The sequence below is a fragment of the Vipera ursinii genome (assembly GCF_947247035.1).
Source record: "Vipera ursinii genome assembly, chromosome: Z".
In the NCBI taxonomy this organism is placed as follows: Eukaryota; Metazoa; Chordata; class Lepidosauria; order Squamata; family Viperidae; genus Vipera; species Vipera ursinii.
The window spans coordinates 95,343,231-95,365,838 of NC_139517.1; the positions used below are offsets into that span (position 1 = coordinate 95,343,231).

A 22,608-nucleotide genomic window follows, 5' to 3' on the forward strand; every position below is an offset into this window, starting at 1 on the left:
TTTAATATCAGCCAAATGCTTGCAAGTAGTTCAGTTGGAAAAATCAAATATTTGTAGACTTTTGTAGTGAATATACTTTCCATCAAAATACTATGCTCAAAATCTATGCTTGATAAAGTATCAGGATATCTAAATGACTGGAAACCTAAGAAAACATGGAATGATTTGAATTGTTAGAATTTGGTTGTAACTAGATAATCAATGACCCATTGAGCCATCCTTTCAGATATATATATCTTTATCTAAACACGATGCTAATCCAAATTGCTCATTGGTCTTCCACCTATGCAATCTTCCCATATTTCCTGAATGATTTGTGGGACGGTCTTAGGAAAGCTGTAAATGAAAATCACTTGAGTATGGCAGTGTGGCAGTAGTGCTGAACAGCAGCAGTGCAGTAGCACTGATAAGACAAAAACTTTCTAAAACTTTCTTCCCTTATGAGTAATGGATCCAGCATTCTGTAAGTTAATTCATTTGAGATACATCGTCCCCCATGATTCACAAATTCACCCAGTTAAGGGTGCTTTACTAGGAGCTTTACTAGGATATAGATTCTAAATGGAACCAAGCTTTAGTGACATCTTAACGATTTTGTTCAAATCTGGCTGGCAACATTATTTTCGTGTTTGCCATGTACACAATCTCAATCAAACAATCCTCTGACTAATATTGCCTTCTCATTTCAGAAGTGCCTAGTTGCCATTCCATTTACATGAGGCAAGAAGGCTTCCTCACTCACCCAAACAGAACAGAAGTTAAGTCTCTCTGTATATGCCCTTATATGTATGCATGAACTTTTCTTTCTACTTGTCTAAAAGCAGGATTTTAGCTTAGACAAATGAACAGAATTAGAAAAATATTGTAAAACTGTGGTGTCTGTTCCGGAAACACAAGCTTTCTTAGAGGGACACTTGTTTTTCTAAATACCGTAGACAGTGTAAGCTCTGGAAGACAGGCCTGTGTCTGGATGGTTTTAATTCTTTACTTCATCTTTCATCAAGCATATTCTAACTAGTTTATGGGACAATTCTGGTTACTACAGTAAAAATTGAAATCTTTTCTCTAAGACAAAAAGTAGTATGGCAAGCTACAATTTATTCTTTGGGTTTATTTTGAACATATTGTGCATTGCCTAGTTACCTACTTTGTACATGATAGATACTGCATACTTTTATAAAAGTAAAGAATATAGAAAAGGGGAAAAGTGTTTTTTATAAAACACCAGTTTTTATAAATGTAGTAACAGTGATGCTAACAAGGCCAGTCAATAAAATTCATGACAAGAAAAAAAGGGTTCACACTTGTTTTAACTCCTCATAAATTCATTTAATTGTGAACTTAAATAGTTAAATAGTTTCTAAATGTTTTAGAGAATTTATAATTATAAATTATATTATAAATTATTATTATAGTAACTTCTTTCCTTAACAATTGACTAGAGTTTATTTGAAATCACTATTCTTTGCTTTTAAATAACAAAATAAAGCTTGTAAGATAAAATTTAGGAAAAAGGAGAATGGATAATTCTAATCCTTCACTTGACATTACTTTGTACTACTAGTAACTATAAAATAAATAAAATAAACTAGATCTATGCCATCACCATCAGCATATTTTTTTCTCACTATTAATTAATTACATTCCTTGGGCCTCCTTTCAAGGCAAGACATTTTCATGTGTGTGAAGAAACACTTGATAGGTGAAGCTTTTCAATATTTTCATTTGACTTGGGAAAAGCCATAATTTTATCTATATATGCCAATATAGTAATTTTGGGGATTCATATTTTATTCTCTCAGCAGATTGTTCTACTGCTAAGTAATATTCTAACCTGTAACATTCTAATCAGCCTGGAACATAAAATATATGTATCTTGATCCTTAGCTGTAGCATTTACTTGGAATTTTTTCAGTTTTGAATTCCAATTTTCAAAATTCCTCATGTTTTCTAGATAAGAACTCTGAAATTTTGAACACATTGAAGGAGACCAGGTTGGGAAGGGCAATGTATTTTAATAATCTGTTTCAAGTGAGTAATGTGTCTGCTTTTCATAAAATTACAGGTTGTATGTATGAAAAAGGACCAAGACAATTTTATGATGACACTTGTGTTGTTCCAGAGAAATTTGATGGTATGTTATGGGCATACATTTATTTGTTTATCTATCCAGGCTTGCTTATGGAGTTCTAAGTAATGAAATCAAAAGAGAATGAAGAAAAGGGGGGGTTTACTTGATAAAATTGAAGAGAGATAAATATATAATTTGTTATTTGTTTTGTTGACCTTTGCTTTTAGAAATCAAAACATGTTTTGCAATCATATTGCTCTGTTCTTGAAAGCAAAAATTCTAAATTCAGAATTGGGGCAATCTATTTTACTTCTAATTATTCCAAGGAGTCATAGGTAGACTTCAAATGCATTGATAATGACATAAAACCTGTTATTAGAGATTTATTGAAAACTGATCTCATAATTAACAAGCAGAACAGAAAGCAGCTACTCTGGATTTACTAACAATCCAGCCTCTTATCTTATTTTTCTATCCCTAAAGAGATGAATTATAGTGCACAAGTATGTCTGGTTTTCTATGTGTGTCAACAGTTTTGTTGATTTTTATAATCTCTTGTATTTCTTGAAACTGATGCCCAAAGAGTAGGATATATAATACCACATACTGTGTTTAAAATAATTTTTAAGATAGCTAACTAACATCACATGTCATGTGAAGCAAAGCATATTCCTCTCATTATCAGATATCAAACCCAGCACATATTCTGAAGGGAAATTACAAAGGAATGTGAATTGATATTTCATTGTGTTCCTCTTCAGCACTGGGGAAAGCTGCTTTGCAAAACAGACAGCTAAGTGATTTATGTGTGGAATTGATGGTGGTATCCATACTAATATAGAACCTTTAAAAAAATAGAGGGATAGTTATGGTGGCAAAAAAAGGAAACATAGGAATTGTAATGGTTCTTTCTAGCTTTGCAATTTTTAAAAAAATATTTCAGTAAATATTCTTCAGCTGTAAGAAGTGATTGAAGCATCACTTCTTTCATATGTGTTTTATATGTGACGCAAGTAAACATTTGATACTGTTTTGATCAAATCACTATTTTCACTTTCCCCTTTCCTCCAAAAGATGCTCCTGGAAACACTATTATATACTTAATAATCCAATTTTCAGCCTTAAATTTATTCAGAGGGCTTAGCCTTAAATTTATGGATCAATCAGTTCCTGTTTGGTATATTAGAAATGCTTATACGGTAGATTCATATTTCACATGGCTTAGCTAGGCGGTTGGAGATCCAGCCGATCCGAATCCGACCGATTGCGACTAAGAGCCCACATTAGGTCTTATCTCGCTGCGATAAGGGAGGCAAGGTCTAACCACTTCGCCACCCTTATCACGTCTGCAGATAATCGCCCGGCCGCCCTGTTTAGGGTGACTCGCTCCCTCCTAAATCAGGAGGTGAGGGAGGATCCCTTGCAGGGTCATGCTGAGGAGTTTAACCAGCATCTGTCGGACAAAATCGCTCGGATTCGGACCGGTCTGGACTCTGACTGGGCAGAGTCTGGCGATCAGGACACGGGTGGTCTTGTCGATACCACCTGGGATGAGTTTGATTCTGTGACTCCGGAGGAAGTGGACAGGATCATGGGGAGGCTGAGCACCACCACATGTTTATTGGACCCGTGCCCTTCCTGGCTGGTTTATGCAGCCCGGGAGAGGACACGCAGCTGGTTCCAGGCAGTTATATCGGCTTCTTTGAACGAGGGTATCTTCCCCACCGTCTTGAAAGAGGTGGTGGTGAGGCCCCTCCTCAAGAAGCCTGCCCTGGACCCAGCTGTATTGAATAACTTCCGTCCTGTCTCCAACCTTCGCTTTCTTGCGAAGGTTGTTGAGAGTGTGGTGGCACATCAGCTCCCTCTGGTCCTGGATGAAGCGGATTATCTAGACCCGTACCAATCGGGTTTCAGGCCCGGGCACAGCACGGAGACGGCATTGGTCGCGCTGGTGAATGATCTCTGGAGGGCTCGGGACAGGGGACATTCCTCTGTTCTAGTCCTATTAGACCTCTCAGCGGCTTTCGATACCATCGACCATGGTATCCTGCTGCGGCGTCTCAGGGGATTGGGAGTGGGAGGCACGGTCTTACAGTGGTTCTCCTCCTATCTCCAGGGACGTTCGCAGTCGGTGTTGGCAGGAGGGCAGAGGTCGACCGCGAGGTCTCTCGTTTGCGGAGTTCCTCAGGGGTAGGTCCTCTCGCCTCTCCTGTTCAACATCTACATGAAACCGCTGGGTGAGATCATTCATGGTTTTGGAGTTGGGTATCATCAGTATGCTGATGATACCCAACTTTTCCTTTCGACCCCAAACCACCCCAGTGATGCCCTCAACGTGATGTCCCGTTGCCTGGAGGCGGTTTGGGTCTGGATGGGGAGGAACAGACTTCAACTCAACCCCGACAAGACTGAGTGGCTTTGCATACCTTCATCCCGGATTTATTCGGACATTCCACCTCTTGCTATGGGGGGGTGAACTATTACCCCCCGTAGATAGGGCTCGCAACTTGGGAGTCCTAGATTCACGGATCACCTTGGAAGACCATATAGGAGCTGTGACTAGGGGGGCTTTCGCCCAGGTTCGCCTGGTGCGCCAGTTGTGGCCCTATCTAAGCCGGGATGATTTATGCACGGTCACTCATGCACTCGTGGCCTCTCGTCTGGACTACTGCAACGCTCTCTACATGGGACTGCCCTTGAGGACCACCCGGAAGCTCCAACTGGTACAGAATGCAGCCACGAGAGTTGTGTTGGGGGCCTCCCGATACTCCCATGTAACACCTCTACTCCATGGCATGGGGCCGGAGTACCTCAGGGAACATCTGCTGCCGGCATCAAGCTCCCTGCGCCCTGTGCGTTCCCACAGAGAGGGCCTCCTCAGGGTGCCACCGATCAGAGAATGTCGATTGGTGGCCCCCAGGGGGAGATCCTTCTCTGTGGGCGCTCCGGAGCTGTGGAATCAGTTACCGGTAGAGCTCCGGATGGCGCCCGATCTTCGCTCCTTTCGTCGCGATCTCAAGACGTTTTTGTTTGTACAAGCCGGCCTAGCCTGATGGGGATTGGTGGGGTTTTTTATTTTTTGTATTCTTAATTTTATCTTTGGGGTTTTATAATTGTATATCAATTGTTTTAAACTTGGGCAATCATTTAATTTCTTTTTAATATTTGTATTTTGTATTCTACTTTTGCCCTGTGAACCACCCTGAGTCCTCAGGGAGAAGGGCGGTATAGAAATATTATTAAATTAAATTAAATTAAATTAAATTAAATTAAATTATTCAGAGGGCTTATTTAATAACATTGACTCATTCAATTTTCATAGATAATGAGATAAAAGTTGTCTAAATTTTTCATCTGTATGGTGGTGAGGAATCTACTAACAACAGACTAAATTAAATGCAAAACTAATTGAATTGTTATATGATGCAGTTTTTTATTAAAAAAAATCATTCATTAGTGTGAGAAATTCTGCATTTAAAAATATTTGTAGTACTCATAAATGAGTAACAATTTCATTTATGAACTTTTAGCTGATAATATTACTGAATAAAAATAAAATTGTTTTAAAAATAATGTGTTTGGCATTTTATTAGTTTTGGTGGGAAAAATATAACATGTTAGATTATTTTTGAGTTTTAATGTATATGTGTACACTTTCTCAACTGACAGTGCTTTTCAGAAGATTTATTAATGCCTAGCTAAGCCATGTGAAATATGAATCTACCGTATAAGCATTTCTAATATACCAAACAGGAACTGATTGATCCATAAAATTTGAATATCCGTACAATAAAATCCTATTAAATCTTATTCAAATACTGTTAAAGTTTTTCATATTAGAATTTGCAAGCAATAGCAAAAGATGCACACTCTGTTTGTATCTAAAGAGAGATTGTATCATGTATTGCATACAGTCCTTCAGATATCATTGTTTCCGAAGCTGGATCTTGCATAGCATTTGATAACTACTTTCATACTGTATGAATTGACTCTGGAATAAGTAAGTAACATTGTATTTTAATAAATTTGTAATTAGCTATTTTCTGAAGAATTATAGTGCACTGCATTGTCTCAAAGTCACCAATAATATCCTGTATACCATTCACTTCTGTCTTCTCTCTTACTACAATAGCATTTCTCTTTTTTTCTTTGTTGATATTAAATTTACTCCATCCTTGGGTCCAATGAACTGAAATAAAGTAAGCCACATTTTCTTTTGCATAGGTGACATCAAGCAGGAGCCAGGAATGTATCGTGAAGGACCAACATACCAACGGCGTGGTTCCCTTCAGCTGTGGCAGTTTTTGGTAGCTCTTCTTGATGATCCATCAAACTCTCATTTCATTGCTTGGACTGGCCGAGGTATGGAGTTCAAGCTGATTGAACCAGAAGAGGTGAGTAGATGCTGTATTATATCTTTGTACTTTAAAACATTGCTTCAGTATTTTTTTTCTTCTTTCTTTCTGTATTTTCTTCATAAAACTCAAAAGTAATATGGACTTATGCATAATGAGCCTTTGAAGTCCTTAAATATTTATGATTCTGTAAAGATGTATGGCTCCATACACATCAAAGCTTGCAAGAATTGACTGCATTGGACTTGCAGTCTAACTGATCTGCATGTTGCTGCCCATTCTCAGCCCAACAGCACTAGGATTGATTATAAAATAGGAGGAGAGATCACTGTGTACCTCACAATGAGCTAATGGAAGAAAAGTAGAATATAAATCCAATAAATAACCATTCCCTTTATCAGTAAGAGTGACAAATGGGGATCAGATGTGTCTATTGTACACATTTATACCCAACACCTTGCCTAAGATTTCATTCACCAAATTTTAAGTGTCTGTTATTGTCTTGAAATTCACTTTCTAAAGAATCTAATTCTACCACAGCTCTTACTATCTGAATTGGGCCTTTGTACATTCTCTTTTAGCCTCCTTTTCTGTCTTTATATCCATTTTCATGTGATCTGTGATTCTGCAAACCTTCAGAGATCGTAAAACATAAACCCTTTCATATGCCATGTGTGGATTTTCAGATTCTATCATATTGAAAGCATAAAATCCCGAATCTCCACACAGATGCAAAGAAACTATTTTGCTTGAAATCTATTTTTATCCTAAAAGAGAGAGTAGAAGAATTCTTAGAAAGGGCTAGAGTTGCTGCTTGAACTTGAAATATCAGTGTTTGGAAGAAGTTTTAAAATTATGATTATGAATAGTATGGTTTGACGATAAGTTTGGGAAAATGATGAAAAGATACTTGATGGAAACCAAAATAGATAAAACAGTGAAAACTGATCGGTTTCTGTGAGCTCAAGTGCCTACTACTAGGCAAAAGAGAGAATATGAAGGAATGAAATTATGTAATTAGGAAGAGTATATAGCTTTGAAATAATGAGTGTTTGTAGCTCGTGTTTTAGATTTTGGCTGTGGGTTGTTCTCCAAGCTTTGTTCTCCAGGAGAGTGCCAAATTGTTCATCTAAATAGAAATATGCTGATCTTGATTCAGTTGCATCCCAACATAACAACAATATACAGTGCATTAGGAAAAACTTTTGTTAATTTTTTTAAAAAATATTTAGCAAACATTTTTAAAAAAAATATAGCTATTTTTTTAAATTTCATTTTTGTTTTCATCAGTTTTTCTTTTCAACTATATGTTTATATGATGTCTACATTTTGGAAAACTGCATTTATTTGCATATTATTTATTGTGTATTAATTTGTTTGAACAATTCATGATATTAAAACATAAATTTATATGGCCATCTCTCTCTCAGACAAAAAAGTGACTTTGAAAGGCCACAAGGGTTAAAAACAATTTACTAAATCAACTGAATGCCCAAAGCTACAATCAGCTCATGTCCTACTGTGTTGCAGATTTGACAGGGACATCAGATCAATGTATGTTCTCCCTCTATTACAGAGATTTCTAGGGAGATCAGATAATTTCTACATGAATCATCTCCTTCAGTATTCAAATTTAGCCACCACTCATGTAGCAACAAGGTTTTGTGCTATTGCAATGATAATAAGGAAACAAACACTTAAAAGACCTAAAGATCCTCATTCATATTACGACTTTGCTTAATTATTTTCCAATATTTTTTTAGAGAATGTATTTATTTTAATCTTTTTGTGCTGGTCTGTGGCCGTAATAAAGATTGATTCTGATTCTGATTTATCAGCACACCCAGCTCATAAAGACAACATTAGCTAGCACAAGCTCACTTAACCATCCAGTCCAAATGACTTGGAGAACAGCAAGGCTTTTAATGAAAAGAACCTGTAGCATGTCCTCCTTGCTAGATCTGGTGTGGCAAGTATAGATAATGGTAGACAGGCAGTTTCGTACATCACCTATGCCACATAGGGCTTTATTGATGACATACCCTGAATGGCATCTGAAACCCTATTGTGAGGTAATGTTACTCACAAAATAGAGGTTTTATACTAATATATAACATGGCATAACACAGTGCAATATAATATTGCTATATTACATAACAGGAAATGCACATTGCTTCTGTACCTTCCAATGCAGAGTTAAAGATGAAAATTCTCTGGATCAGGAGACCTTAAAACTCACAGGAAGGGATCAGTTAAAGGCCAGTTTTATCAAATTTATAAAACAAATTTTATAAAATGTAACAGATGGATGCTAATCTCTCTTGGTGACAGGTGGCACGTCGCTGGGGGATTCAAAAAAACAGGCCAGCCATGAACTATGATAAACTTAGCCGTTCACTTCGCTATTATTATGAAAAGGGAATCATGCAAAAGGTGAGAAATTTATACATTTTTTGTATATTTCAGTGAAATATTACATGTTAAACTGGTTTTAAACGTATTTCTAAACTGCATTATCCAGTATGACCAATATAAGGAAGTGCATTAAATGTCTTAAGTTTTAATTTCCTTATGAAACCTTTTCCCCAGCCCATTATTTCAAAATCCATGGCTTACAATTCGAACCTTGATGTAAATTGAAAGTTTTAATAAGGTTTTGCTCAATTTTGTAAAATCTTTCACATCATTAAGAGATTGGCTTCCTAATGCCTCTGTTCATTGTTTTTCTCCTTCACATACTCTCACGTCAGGAAACAGGCAACTCTCTTACACAGTATGTTTTTAACTTCCTTCAAAACCTTTTAAGGAGGCAAGACTCGAATGTGAGGCAGAGTACAGTAGTTTCTTTAAAAAATTCAGAAAGTAAATAGAAAACTTATCCTTGATTATAAAAAAATCTCTCTCTCTCTGTACATGCACATATATACACATATGATTGTAATTATAATGGTTCAAATTTGTTTTCTGTCTTTTGACACTGCAGCTGTTTTTATGATTGAAGCTATGCATGTCATTCTTATCCTATGACTTTATTTTCATAATAATTTGCTTAATTTATATATTTGCTTAATTTAATATTAATTTATGTAAATTTGAATCATAAAATTGATAAATCAATAAATAAAAAGGTTATGAATGCTGAGAGAGGGATTAGGAGATTTCATATGTTGCCAGATGATAGTGGCCAGAATCCTTATCCATTAGCTGTACTACTTGGGGCTACTAGATAATGTAGTTCTGTAATATTTGAAGGTCTCTCTATTGAGATGAAGATATACACTTCATAAGATTATTCAATTTCAGTGGCTTGTTGGGGACTTCAGTATTGTTTCCTCAACTTAATCCAGTATTTATACCAAGAATCAGAATAACTATAGAAGTGTATTCAATATCAGTATATCTATTGTTTTTTTCTTAATTAAAACATAATTGTGCTGCCTTTGCCTTTTTAAAGCCAACTTTACTCATTTGTTTTAAATATTGTCTGTAAAAACTAATTAACCAAAACATGAATGGGTATTTGCTCAGAGTAGAAAATAAAATCAAAATCTGATGAAAGCAGTATTTCATTAGGCCATTAGTGCATTCCTAAGATTTTAAGCTTACTATAATACTTTATCAGATAAGAAAAAATAATTTCTTTAAAACTTAAGGGTCTGTGAGTAGGAAAATATATGGTTGATGTTAACCAAGTTAACATCAGATTGATATCTCTGCTGGTTGAAGTTGTAAGAAGACATGCAAAACAGACCTTATAATGAAAAAACAACAACACATGTTGTCTTCTTCCAAGAACTTTTCACAAAATTATAGAGATGAAAAAGAGACTGTCATTGAATGATACACGAACTTCCTGTTACAGTTTCTTTGTGAAAAGTAGTCATAATAAAAAACACTCAGAGTGATAACATTTCTGCCACTTTGCTGAAAGCAGGACAAAAAACAGTGGGATTCAAAAGCCATCAGCTTTTTTATACTTGTCTCAAATGACCACAGCCTCTTTCTGAGCTTTTGTGAAAATAACATCTTGATGGAGTCCACTATCAACTTACTTTCTTGAAGATGAATGTTTTTCTGATCACGTTTAGTCATCCTCCACATCAAAATAGCTTGATGGTATATAAATACTCAAAGCTTCCAATACAATTTTCATCCATCATAAAATAAAAACTGAAAATCAACCCTATTTGGCCTAAACAGCCAGGAACAACTAATACAGCATTAGCTGATGTGATACAGTCTAACTTCAATTGCTTCAAGCTTCAAAATATATATATATATATATATATATATATATATATATATATATATATATATATATATATATATATATATATGAAACTAATGAGACTGTCCTTGGCCTGTCTAATCTTGTGGGCACTTGTCTGGCACTTGTCTCCTCCTTTGTCCCTCTTCTTTTCCTGCATTTGGAACAGCTGAAGCTTATTAACAATGAGTCATAGGTTTGGATTGCTCAATATATTTTTCAAATTACAACAGTAATGCAATTCAAAAGAATTCCCTATGTTGGGATTTTTTAAATTGTGTTCCATGAACCCTACTAGTTGTTTTTTTTTTAGAAAATGTTGGTAGAGTTCCATGACAGACTAAGAACAAAAGAAAAAGTTCACTCAGACTCACCCAATTTTTCTATCACTCGAGTTTGCCTCTTATCAAGAGTTCTAGGATATTTTTAAAATGAAGGTTCTGCAGCCTGAAAAAGTTTGAAAATCCCTATTCAGTGTGATTACTTCTTTAAAATAGTAAAACCATTAATCTTCCAGTGTCATTCATTGTCATCTAATTTTTGCCCCATTTTTCTTGTGCATCTTATTTTCTGTGTTCCTGATGCACAAAATAATTTTTGATGCCCATATATGGCTGCAAAGGAAAATTGTACTTTTATTTCTTACAGCCTTTCTCTTTTCCACCCTTCTCCTTCTTTAACATTGCTCCTAAGGTTGCTGGAGAGAGATACGTGTACAAGTTTGTTTGTGACCCTGAAGCCCTCTTCTCCATGGCCTTTCCGGATAACCAGCGTCCCTTGCTGAAAACTGACGTCGAACGTCATATCAATGAAGAGGACACTGTCCCTCTGTCCCACTTTGATGAGAGTATGGTCTATATGCAAGAAGGAGGCTGCTGTAATACCCACCCTTATAATGAAGGCTATGTATATTAATTGGAGTGACAGTAGTGAAGCCCCTTCTTCATCCTAAGCTTCTCTTCTTTAATGAGACCAAGACAAAAGCTGAATTCCCTTCAGTTGGTTTTATAAGAATAAGAATTAAAAACTGTAAAAGAATAAAATAGTACTATAAAGGGGTTTCTTCTGTTGTATTACTCCTGTAGTCTGACATGGAAAGTGCACTTTATTTGAAAAGGGAAGTTTAGAATCTAATTGTTTATTCTTTGCAACAAGATGACAAGGTTGGACAATACAGGTTTTAAGTACAACAAAGCTGTATTATGTCTGAGTTTGATTCTGTTTCTTACTTGGTTAAAAGTAATGTACATGTTCTCTAAGTACCTATAGTACAGTTAATTCTAGACATGACCAATAACCATTTATACACTACTTGGAGAATTATCTGTCATGGACACTCTCCCCTCTTTCTCATTTTCACTACAGTCTAGACATTTTTCCTGTCTTTTTTTTAATTGTTAGACATTATTTACACCTTACAAAGACTGAGCTTTGAACATTCAGAATATGTGCTCTGTGACCTAGGGACCAATAATAGATGCTGGATTTGAAAAGAATTGGAGTTAGATTTTTAATTTTGTTCCTTAAAAGACAGGGTCTACTTTTATTTTATTCCTTAAAAACATATCTATGTATCTTAGACACTGCCTTGATTCTGTACACAAGGAAAGCATTCATTCTGGTCTGAAAAACACAGTTCCTGGTTTGTGCTTATAATTGCAAGGCTCTAGCTTAGCTCCTGTTATCTGGTGCCATCTTGTTATGCAAATACAACAACATTTAATCATGTTCAAGTTTTCAATGTCCACCTGAGTGTAGTAATTATTCATACTGAACCATTCAGCATATTCTTTTAACTTTATGTACAGAACTGTGATCACAAAGGGCAAGACAGAATGCTGTCCTTCCACCTTCTTTGATCCATAAATAGGTTATTTAATCAATAAGAATTAACTGTACTAGTTCTCAATATCTGATTATTCTAGTTCAATCCTTCAGAGAAATATCCAATACACAAATAAGTACTTTAGTAATTTTTAGACACGATGTCCGATAATATGCATTTAAGCCTTTATACTGCTGTGTTATGTTGATAAGCATATATACATACTAGCTAATGCTATCGCTTCTGCTGCTGTCTTTATTCCTGTAATATTCTCTTTGCTGAATTTACTATGCTCTTTATAAGAAATTATGTAACTACAGGTAGCATTCAGGACAAAATAGAAGACTTGAAACTTTTACTGCTTAAAAAAATAGCTTATGCCATAGCTGTGCTATAAACAGCTTTTATGTGCATTGATACATGGATAGGACTCTCCAGCTTGCTAAAGAGGAGCTCATCTGAATCTTTTATAATGCTCCATGGAGCAGAGACCTATACATAATATCAAAAATACAGTTATTTTCTTTTTCTTTGTTTTTTGGGCTGTTTAATGTAGTGCTGGCACTGATGCTTAACAATTTTGTTAGGGACACTAATTGTAAATGGGATCAGGTACATTTGGGAAATCCTTCAAAAGTTTTAATTTTGGGGAAAGGCAACATTGGAAAGAAGACAAATATGTTATTCTTCAGATCAAATTAAAGGAATAATATTTAAGAAGACCTTATCTTCAATGTTAACTTTTTGCATTGGAGCAAAATAATAGATAGCACGTTTGAAGTTTGGAGAGTGGTTTTTTCAAACACTTCTCTTCCAGAACATCCATCCCAATCATCATATACATGCTTTGCCCAGAACCATCAACTCTGAAATAGAGAAAGGTTGGATAGGAGTCCATAATTATTAGTTGCAAAAATAATGTTTCATTGTAAATGACATGATATCAGAGATGCCAAGATGTGGTGATTTACTTTGCACTCAGTGTTAGTCAGGAACCCTATAAATCTATAAATGATTTATAATGCAATTCATTTCAAACTAAATGAGTATTAACCACTATAAAGCGCAGCTACAACAAAGCACACCGAGTCTGCATCTCTTTCACCCTAAAACCATTAAGAGAGTTTCATGTGTGCATGTTAAAAATTCCATGGCATGTTAACCTTACAGAAATCTCTGCAAAAAGCACTTCATGTTATTCCTGCCATTGTCTAATGGCAAAGTTTATCTAGCTGGCTATAAAATTTGGGGTTTTTTTGTTTGTTTTAAAGCTACCATTGGAATAGAATCAGTGATTTTAATCATTATGCCTACAGATGTCTCCACTGACCTTCCCTAGACTTCCCTCCTCACCTGACTTAAAAATGGGGGGCTAGCATTTTCAGAGTGCCAGCTTCTAGCTGTCTTCAATCATAGTTCTGCTTTTATTTTAAAAAAATAACGGGGAATGTCTGCTTGCCTACCAAGAATATACTTAAGTAAATGAAGTGGTAAAGGTCCTGGGAATATATATGCATTTGCCATCTGGTAGATGGGCGATTTATGTCTGGCTGCATCCATCATGGCAGCCATTTTGTGAATAGTCATCTTTGTCAATATTTTTTTCTGAATGAGGTACTTAAAATTCCAAAAATATGTTCCCCAATTTTAACAACACAAGTATCTTTGAAGGAGTCAAGATCTCTAAAGTGGCAGGTGCAACATCACAGTTGAAGATCTACCTCTTGTATGTATGTATAGGTACAAAAGGGCAGGGTATTTATGTGATTGCACACCTGCCCTCTTGCCAATTTTGACCCTCTAACAAGAATCTAAAATAAGGCTTTTTATTCTTAACTGCTAAGTTAGAGTAGGTGCTTAGAAACATGCTTGCTTCTAACAAGGCATATTTAATAAACTGGCTGTGAAGCAGAAGAGGCGCCAAAGTATACATTGCTAAGAGTCCTTACAAGGAGAAGCATGTATTTTTACTAGAAACCTGAACACATTCTGCTTAATAATTGTACTTTTATTCTTTCAGGCAGCCAGACATAAAAGCATATTGAGTCAATTAGGGAGGAAATAAGGTTTTTATTTCCATCCAATACCCCTCTTACTGCAAAATATTAATTCACCACCCTTATTGATAGCACCAAAGGTAGCATTTGATTTGACCTGGGATTATCAGTCTTCTGGTGTCAGTTCATGGGATAACTGAATACACCTCTAATCTCCTGCATCATATTTGCATTTTTTTAATGGGCAGGGGTATTCAGAGCATGTCACCTGATGGCAAAAAAACAGAACAAGCTGCTGGTGTTTGTTCTGAAAAGTATGGATTAATCCAGATTTACAGAGCCACTTTTTAACTGACATAGATACCCAATGCATGGCCCCCTTAAATAAGAAGTTCTGCGATTACTTTTGGTCATGGTTTTATTGCAAGGAACAGTTATTTCAAGAGAAAATATTAGGTGAATGGGGTAGTTGAAAAAAGAAAACCTGAGTCAAATGTCTTAATATTTAATATATATCTATATCTATATACTGTATATGGTAGTGATTCACTGAAGAAAAAGATAATTCCCAGGGGGAGAAATGGTATAAGAATTTGTTATCTGAAATTGTTTTGAAACTGTACCTTTAAAAAAGAGTTTATTTTAAGTTCTGTTTTTATTCCACATTTTTCCAGGTAGATTAATAAATCTGGCAGCTGATTTCTGAAAGATGGTTGTTTGAATTTCTAATTATTTTATTTTTATTCATTTAACATAACTGAAAGGTTTATTGGAACAAAGCAAAGATATCTCTTCTTGCTGCATCTACAACACCACAGCAAGCAACTATCATAGTTTATGTGTGGCTTGCTGCTAAAAATCCCTCAAATTAAGGCAAACAAACTTTTTAAAAATGAAGAAAACTCATTTCTTTGAGCAATCACAATGGGTTGTTAACTGGCCAATCTTACTTGGAAACACAGTAAAACTTTATTTCATGTCTGGACATGTATCTCTCACTTCATAATGGTAGCCTCATTATTGGTAGTAGCCTTATCACATATACTTGTTGCTTTTTCCATATCTGGTCAAAATTGTTCTAGTTTGAGAATTTGTGAGATCTGTCCTATCCCTTTCCTTTATGAGGGCATTTTCATAAGCAGTTACTCAGTGTTGTTCTGGGAAAAATATAGAAATTACATATGAGGTCAAAATCTGCCACCATAGCCTCTTGTAATGGTATGTGGGAATAACCTTGGAAGACAAGAGGAAGAGCTACAGCCTATACATCATCAGATAAATTCAATTTGTATCCAAAAAAAGAGGGGTGGTGAAAGCATACTCTTAAGGAAGGATCCCTAATTTTCATGAGAGTAAAAATGAAGGGGTGGGGAATGTAACAAGTTCTTTTAAGTAGACTTCAAGACAACAGCCCAGGTTCCCAGGCAACAAGTCTTGCCACTCACAGATTAGTACTCACTGTTCACTATTCCATTCTTATTACTACTACATCTACTATTCTGCTTCAACCTTGCAAGTCCTATGATTGGAGAAAAACATTTTTCTAACTACTTTAGGCTGTTTTGTGCTGCTTTATTTCCATAAAACATGCACCTCTCCTTCCCTCTCTTCCACACACTAACATTACCACCTCCAGCTATTTCTCAGCACAGCTTTTATAGCCCTAATTGCTATCCTGATTGAGAGAAGGCTTAAAGGAACAGGACAATAGCTGGCTAGGTGCTGACCATTTTCTAAGCAGCCTGCCCTCACAAGGAATTTTCAGACTTGCAAGATACTGTTAATGGAATGTTACAATAAAAGTGGAGCTGCTATTCATGTTGGGGTTGTGGACTACCTCATAAGGCAGCCCTCTATGGCTGACAGCATGATGGATAAGATGGTTGGTTTGTTGTAATAATGGGGGAGTGTAAAATGGATGTTAGGGCAACTACATACAGCATTTTGCATACGTATTCCCTTGACAAAAATGCAGACTTCCTCCTCTGCTCCCAACACAGAAACAATGAAGTAATATTGGATTTAAATTGCCTGAATATGTTCAATGAAGAACAAATGCAAAAGAAAAAAAGAGAGAAAAAATATAGACTACACTCTAGACATCAAGCCTTGGTTACATCTGATACAAATCTGCCGTCATGACGTTTACACTTGAATCTGTATTTTTGACTTATTCACAGAAGTTTTAGCCAACAAGGAAAAAGGAATAGTAAAGTCAGACAGTTATGTTCACAAATCACCACATTTGGTAGAATTTGCCCATTTTTATTTTTTTTTATTTTTTTTGGAATAGGCTCATTATCAATTAGTTTCAGCGATTTAATGCAATACAATTGTCTAGTGTCATATGTCCTGCTTTACTGGGGATTGAAATCTATCTGAACATCTTGTGATTCAGGTTCAAGTTCAAGTTAAGAATAACATACTTGGAGACAATAACAAATGGAATTTTAAAATGTTTTGCAAGAGCAGGTTTACTCCTCTTGAGGTAGAGAATGAGCTTGAAGTTGCTCATCAATAGCACACCACTTAGATAGTTTTCCTCCCTGTATTGAGGTTTTTATTGATTTAAAAAGATAGCAATTATTTCTAAATTAACTAGTTAAATATTACAAAAGCCAGTATTTCTACAATTTAAAATATAACTTTCCAGGTATTGTTGAAACACAGTTCCCATTATCTGTCATTTCTGGCTACGATAGGGCCAGCAAGAACTATGATTCAGGACTCTTTAATGAGCCACAGTTTTTCATCTTCAGTATTGTTTTTTTCTTTCTTTGTCTTAGTTGTTCCCTTTTAATAGCCATATACAGTAGGCTCCTATTAAAAATATTCTGAATTTACAGTTTTGCTTTTTAACTGACTTGGCTTTGCCCATTATGCTTTGGCAGTATGTGTGTGTTGGGGGTTGTCTTGCTGTTTACAATCATTCAATATGTGCTTTTCTTAACCTGTTATCCTTTGATGACTTCCATCTTTTCCATAGTTCTCTAGCTGAAATGGTGAAACTGTAACACAGCATTTCTATTGGGCTGCAGGCTATGAAAGTCTGGCTCACTCAAACCATCTGTGTGGTTTTGGCTGTAGTTAAAAGTGCAAACAGTAGCTTAGTTTACTGTGTATGATAGTGACATATGGTGCCTAAAGGCAAGTAACTGTTGCCCTAACCTGTTTTTTTAAAAACAAGTTAATGATCTACGGCACAGGTGTCAAACTTCTGGCCCATGGGCCAGATGCGTAATCCCCAAACCACGCCCACTCCGCTGCCTCAATGGGACATCACAACACATTATGTGACATCATGAGTTTGACACCCATGATCTATGGGCTCTGTTTTTGATATTTAGTAAAATCAGTAGCACTAACTTAGAGATGAAGTACCATATAGTGCCATCTACATAACTATTTTTGTCACATACATGGTTTTCAAATCCATTCTTATTTGAATACTTCAGTTACTCTTAGTGTGATAAAATGATGGTTTTGATTTGGAGTTGTTCATAAAGGGATACACACACACCATTAAAGTGTTACACAAACATATGACCATAGTCAACTTTTTGCCCTGTTCACTGCCCTGAGTCCTTCGGGAGAAGGGTGGTATATAAATAAAATTATTATTATTATTATTATTATTATTATTATTATTATTATTATTATTATTATTATTAACTTTTTTAAAAAATGCTTAATCAAATTGATCATCATTATGCATGTTTTCATAGTTTGTTTATAGCATGGTCTTATTTTCTTTGAAATGAAATAGACTGTCTCTTCAAGAAAAATATCAATGGGTTCAGTGTGGTTTATTCCTAAGAATTGTTGTTTATATAATGTAGCTTGGTTACATTTGCCTTCCCCTGAGACATCACTGTGACCTTTATGGTCCCTCTTTCTTTGCTGCTGAAAATTAGCAGTAGTATTTTGTCCCTTTAAATTTTGGTGCAATCATTTGGAAAGGCAGGATGCTGCTCCCTTCTGAAGAGTTACCTATCCATGTAGGTCATTCACTTTTAAATTACAATTGAGAGACCTAGAACAACCATGAGGGCTTCAATTGTGTTGTACTGCAGGTCACCCACAACAGCAACTAATGCAGTTTCCATGCCATTCCCTGGTATGAATCCAAACTAGAAGATATATAGATAATCCATTTCATCTGGAACTCCCAAAAGGGAAGATTGGTGACTGAATGGAAATTACTAAGATGACTTGAGTGATAGCCTGGGAGGAAGAAAAGAATGTGCATCAATACCTTGTTTGAGGCTGATAGTATCATGGACATATATAATTCACAGAGATGCATCCTCTATCTCTTGCACTCAGCTTTGTTCAGGCTGTGGTTCCACCAAAATCTGACTGAACATGTCTTGGATAAGAAAATCTTTTATCCCCATTAAGCTAGGTTTTAGTTTTGCATGCCAAGCCTGCTCTTTTTCTCCAACAGTCATGGAGGAGCAGGAATTTATATCAATCAACCTACATTTACCAAAACCAACCTGAATGCAAGACTTCCAGCACCTAGCACTTTCAACAATTTAGCATCCAAACACTGGGTTGTGCTATGAAGCCAAGAGGGGAGGGGAGCTAAGTTTCCTATTAATTGTTTGACTGATTGATCATAATATGACTCTTCCCATAAAGCTCTTTCCCTGTAATGATCTGCTAATCACACTTTTTACTAATCACTACTACTATATTCCAACTGTCCAACTTTCTGAAGAGGACCTTTCCCAATGTCCATTCCTGCACCCTTGAGTGGGTGGTGTGTTTTCTTCAAATAAGCTAAATCAGAATGGATCACATAACGCTGCCTGACTTATCACACTTTCAGCTCCTCTCATTAGGCCTCTCTCTACCTGATATCCCCCATGTCTCTCATTCCTGGAGATGGTACTGATCATCAACCTGCCATAATCAGGGCAGAGAAACTGGGACACTACCTATTGCTCCATTATATTTCCCACCATCCCTTGCTATTGCATTCTGGCTAGCACTATTTATCATTTTGAGTCAATCAATATTTAGAAGGTAATTATTTCTCTTTGTTAATTAGAGACTTCATTTTGGAATCTGATAACAAGCAATAAACATTGTCTATGTCTATGTTCCTATCTATGGAATATCCTTAATTAGATTTTGGATATGGGTGGAACTGTAATTCCTAATCTAAATTTTATAATAGACTCCAAATCATATATTTTTATATCTGGAAAAATAATATATTAGAAGATTAGGCTTGATAGGTTACACATGAAATAAGTAAATAACCTTAAATATTTAAATACTAGAAAATTGTTTTTGGAGGCATGTAAAAAATATAATGATTAGAGAGGAATATATTTTGGCATTTTTAATCACTTCCCAAGGACTGGGATAGCAGACTATTATTGTTTTTTCACTAACCTGTTGATTCAACTAGAAGAAGAACATATGGTGTAATGGCCTTCACATGTTTTGAATGTAATCCCATCAGCTTTAATTTTTATTTATTTTTATTCTATCTTTATTATTTTTATAAATAACTCAAATTGATTGTGAGTTACCATGCTAGCTGGAAAACCAATACCAGGCTGAATAATTCTGATTTATGCTAGTTTAATTATGTTTCAAAATGGAACCCCGTTTGTTTATTTTTGGCAGCAGTGAGTCAGTAATATAAGGACTGTGGAGACCAAGACACATCTATGTAATCTTTATTTATAATCTTGGGTCAGATGCTGTTGCTCAACTACTCTGGATGTATTCTCATATAAAAACTAGAGAAGGGTGTACTATACATTCCTTTTTGAGTTCTTGAAGGAATAGTAGTACTTAATATTTTTACTTGGCCAAGGCAAATAAAAAGATTTTATTTGATGCTGTCATACATCTCTTGCATCTCTGGAAATGGCTCAGTCCAAATTATTGAAAAGTGCATCTATTTCTTTTTTAAAAATAGTTAAACTTGGACAAAGTAAAAGCATTTAAAGCAAAACAAAAAAAGGAGATGAAAGGAAAAAATAGTGCAAAAACAGTTAAGAAATGAAAGAAAAAGTAGCTCCTGATCTTTACTGCGGATATAAATGCCTCTGTATTTAACTCTTTTTCCCTAAGTTTACATCACAGTTTATTTCTTTCTTTTCATATTCTACCCTTTCTAATCATATCCATAAATCATAAGTTTACTTTTTTCTGTTTCCAGCAAAAAAGTGCATAGTGTAAAGGACTTCCAGTCACTAATAAACGTAGTTACTGCTACATTTTGCCATCACTGCCAATTCTGTCATCTTCACCAACAATTCCTCCATTATAAATATTAGAGGTTTTACAAATTGTGCACATAATACCCTCATTGTGATTACTATGCTCCAAACAACCATCTATAAGTCTTTTCTACTTGTTTGTCCATTGTCCCCAGCAAGAAAAGTTCTGATTTCAAATGAATATTAGCCAAATAATCAAGGACTGCATTTCAAGTAGTACCCTAAGTATCTAGTGAGGTAGATACATGAACTTGTCTTGCTTCCAACTGGTTATTGCTGTTTTATTTTCCCTGGAAAGGCTAAAGCAATATTTTCAAACTTGGCAACTTTAAATTATCATGCAGGCTGGGGAATCCTGGGAGTTGAAGTCCACAGTGTTTTGTTGTGTTTTTTGTTGTGTTTTTTTTTTAAAATCCATAGATCTTAAAATTGTCAAGTTTCATTTAAACTCTTCCCATTAGGACAATTCTAAACATGGGAAGTGACATCCTTAGAATGCTGCAATACACTGGGTTGTAAAATGTGGCAATTTTGATGAGGGGCAATGATCAAGCACTAAATGAACTCAAGCAACTTGCTAAAGATTTGAAATCCAAACAAGTAATATGTTCCTGAATTCATATCGTCCTGATTTACAACATAATTGAGCCCAACATTGTTTTTTGCTAAGCAACACAGTTGTTAAATGAGTTTTTCCTCATTGTATGACCTTTCTTGCCACAGTTGTTAAGTGAATCACTACAGCTTTAAGTTATTAATACAGTTGTTAAGTGAATCTGCCTTCCCCATTAACTTTGCTTGTCCTTCTGATCACATGACCTAGGACACTGCAACCATCATAAATATGAATCAATTGCAAATCATCTGAATGCTGAACACATGACCATGGGCATGCTGCATTGGTTGCAAGTGTGAAAAACAGTCATAAGTCACTTTTCCCAGTGCCATTGTAACTTTGAATGGTCACTAAATGAAATGTTGTAAGTAAAGAACCACATGTAGTCAGTCCTAATTTTTAAGGCTTGCAAGATACTTAATGCAATAACTTTTCCTCCAGGTAACACTTACATGGTATTCCCAAGAACCACTCTCAAGGGCAAAAGCAAAAAATAAAATCCTATACAAGCAAAGATTTTATGACTCACTGGTTTTGAGAAGGGCAGCTATACAAACTGAATAAATAAATAAAAATAAAGTTGTATCTCTATAGAGAAGGAGCAACTGCATCTGCAGTTCATGATCTGTCGTACTTTATGGTTCATAAAGATACAGAGCCTGAAGTTGATCAAAATACCCAGACAATTCTGATTTATTTCCTGCCCAGTTGCTTTTATCAAACCAGTATAATTTTGTTTTCTTTGATATGGCTACATTTTTGTCATACTGTCCATAAGCCTATAACCATACTGATTTCAAAATGACCTACCGTAATTATAATTATTTGCAGAATTCTAGTCAGTGACCATAATGAGCATGATTTGGTTTGCATTAACTAAAACATCATAACATATTAATTAAAAAATGGTGGAGAAAAGAAATACAAAACTATTTATTTATTTATTTATTTATTTATATTTATATACCGCCCTATTCCCTGAGGACTCAGGGCGGTTTACAGGGAATTAAAAATCCAAAATACAAAAATTAAGAACCAAATTAAAAACAATTTATCAAATGTTCATATAGAGTAGTTGGAGTAAAAATTTTTAAATGTGATAATGGCAATATAATAAATAACCAATAAACTGATATAAGAGGTCTCACAAATTTCAGGGCAGTGCAAGTACAAACATAGGGAAGGCCCATCTGCAAATGCTACTCTCTTGAATTTGATGCAGATGCAGCAAG

The 22,608-nt window shown here is 35.4% G+C and overlaps 1 protein-coding gene across 7 annotated transcripts in view; it reads left to right on the forward strand.

Moving 5' to 3' along the window:
* The window catches only part of ETV1 (ETS variant transcription factor 1), a gene marked incomplete at both ends in the record, with an annotated part of 93,864 nt that extends 82,256 nt beyond the window's left edge, over nt 1-11,608 (forward strand). For 6 of the 7 annotated variants that reach the window (XM_083378052.1, XM_083378046.1, XM_083378048.1 and 3 more), the window contains 5 exons: nt 690-770; nt 2,066-2,134; nt 6,296-6,465; nt 8,758-8,859; nt 11,387-11,608. In XM_083378052.1, coding sequence (XP_083234178.1) covers nt 690-770; nt 2,066-2,134; nt 6,296-6,465; nt 8,758-8,859; nt 11,387-11,608 — 644 coding nt within the window. The remainder of the gene's footprint in view (nt 1-689; nt 771-2,065; nt 2,135-6,295; nt 6,466-8,757; nt 8,860-11,386) is intronic. The other variant, XM_083378047.1, reaches the window with a different exon arrangement.
* Nucleotides 11,609-22,608: the final 11,000 nt, after the last annotated feature.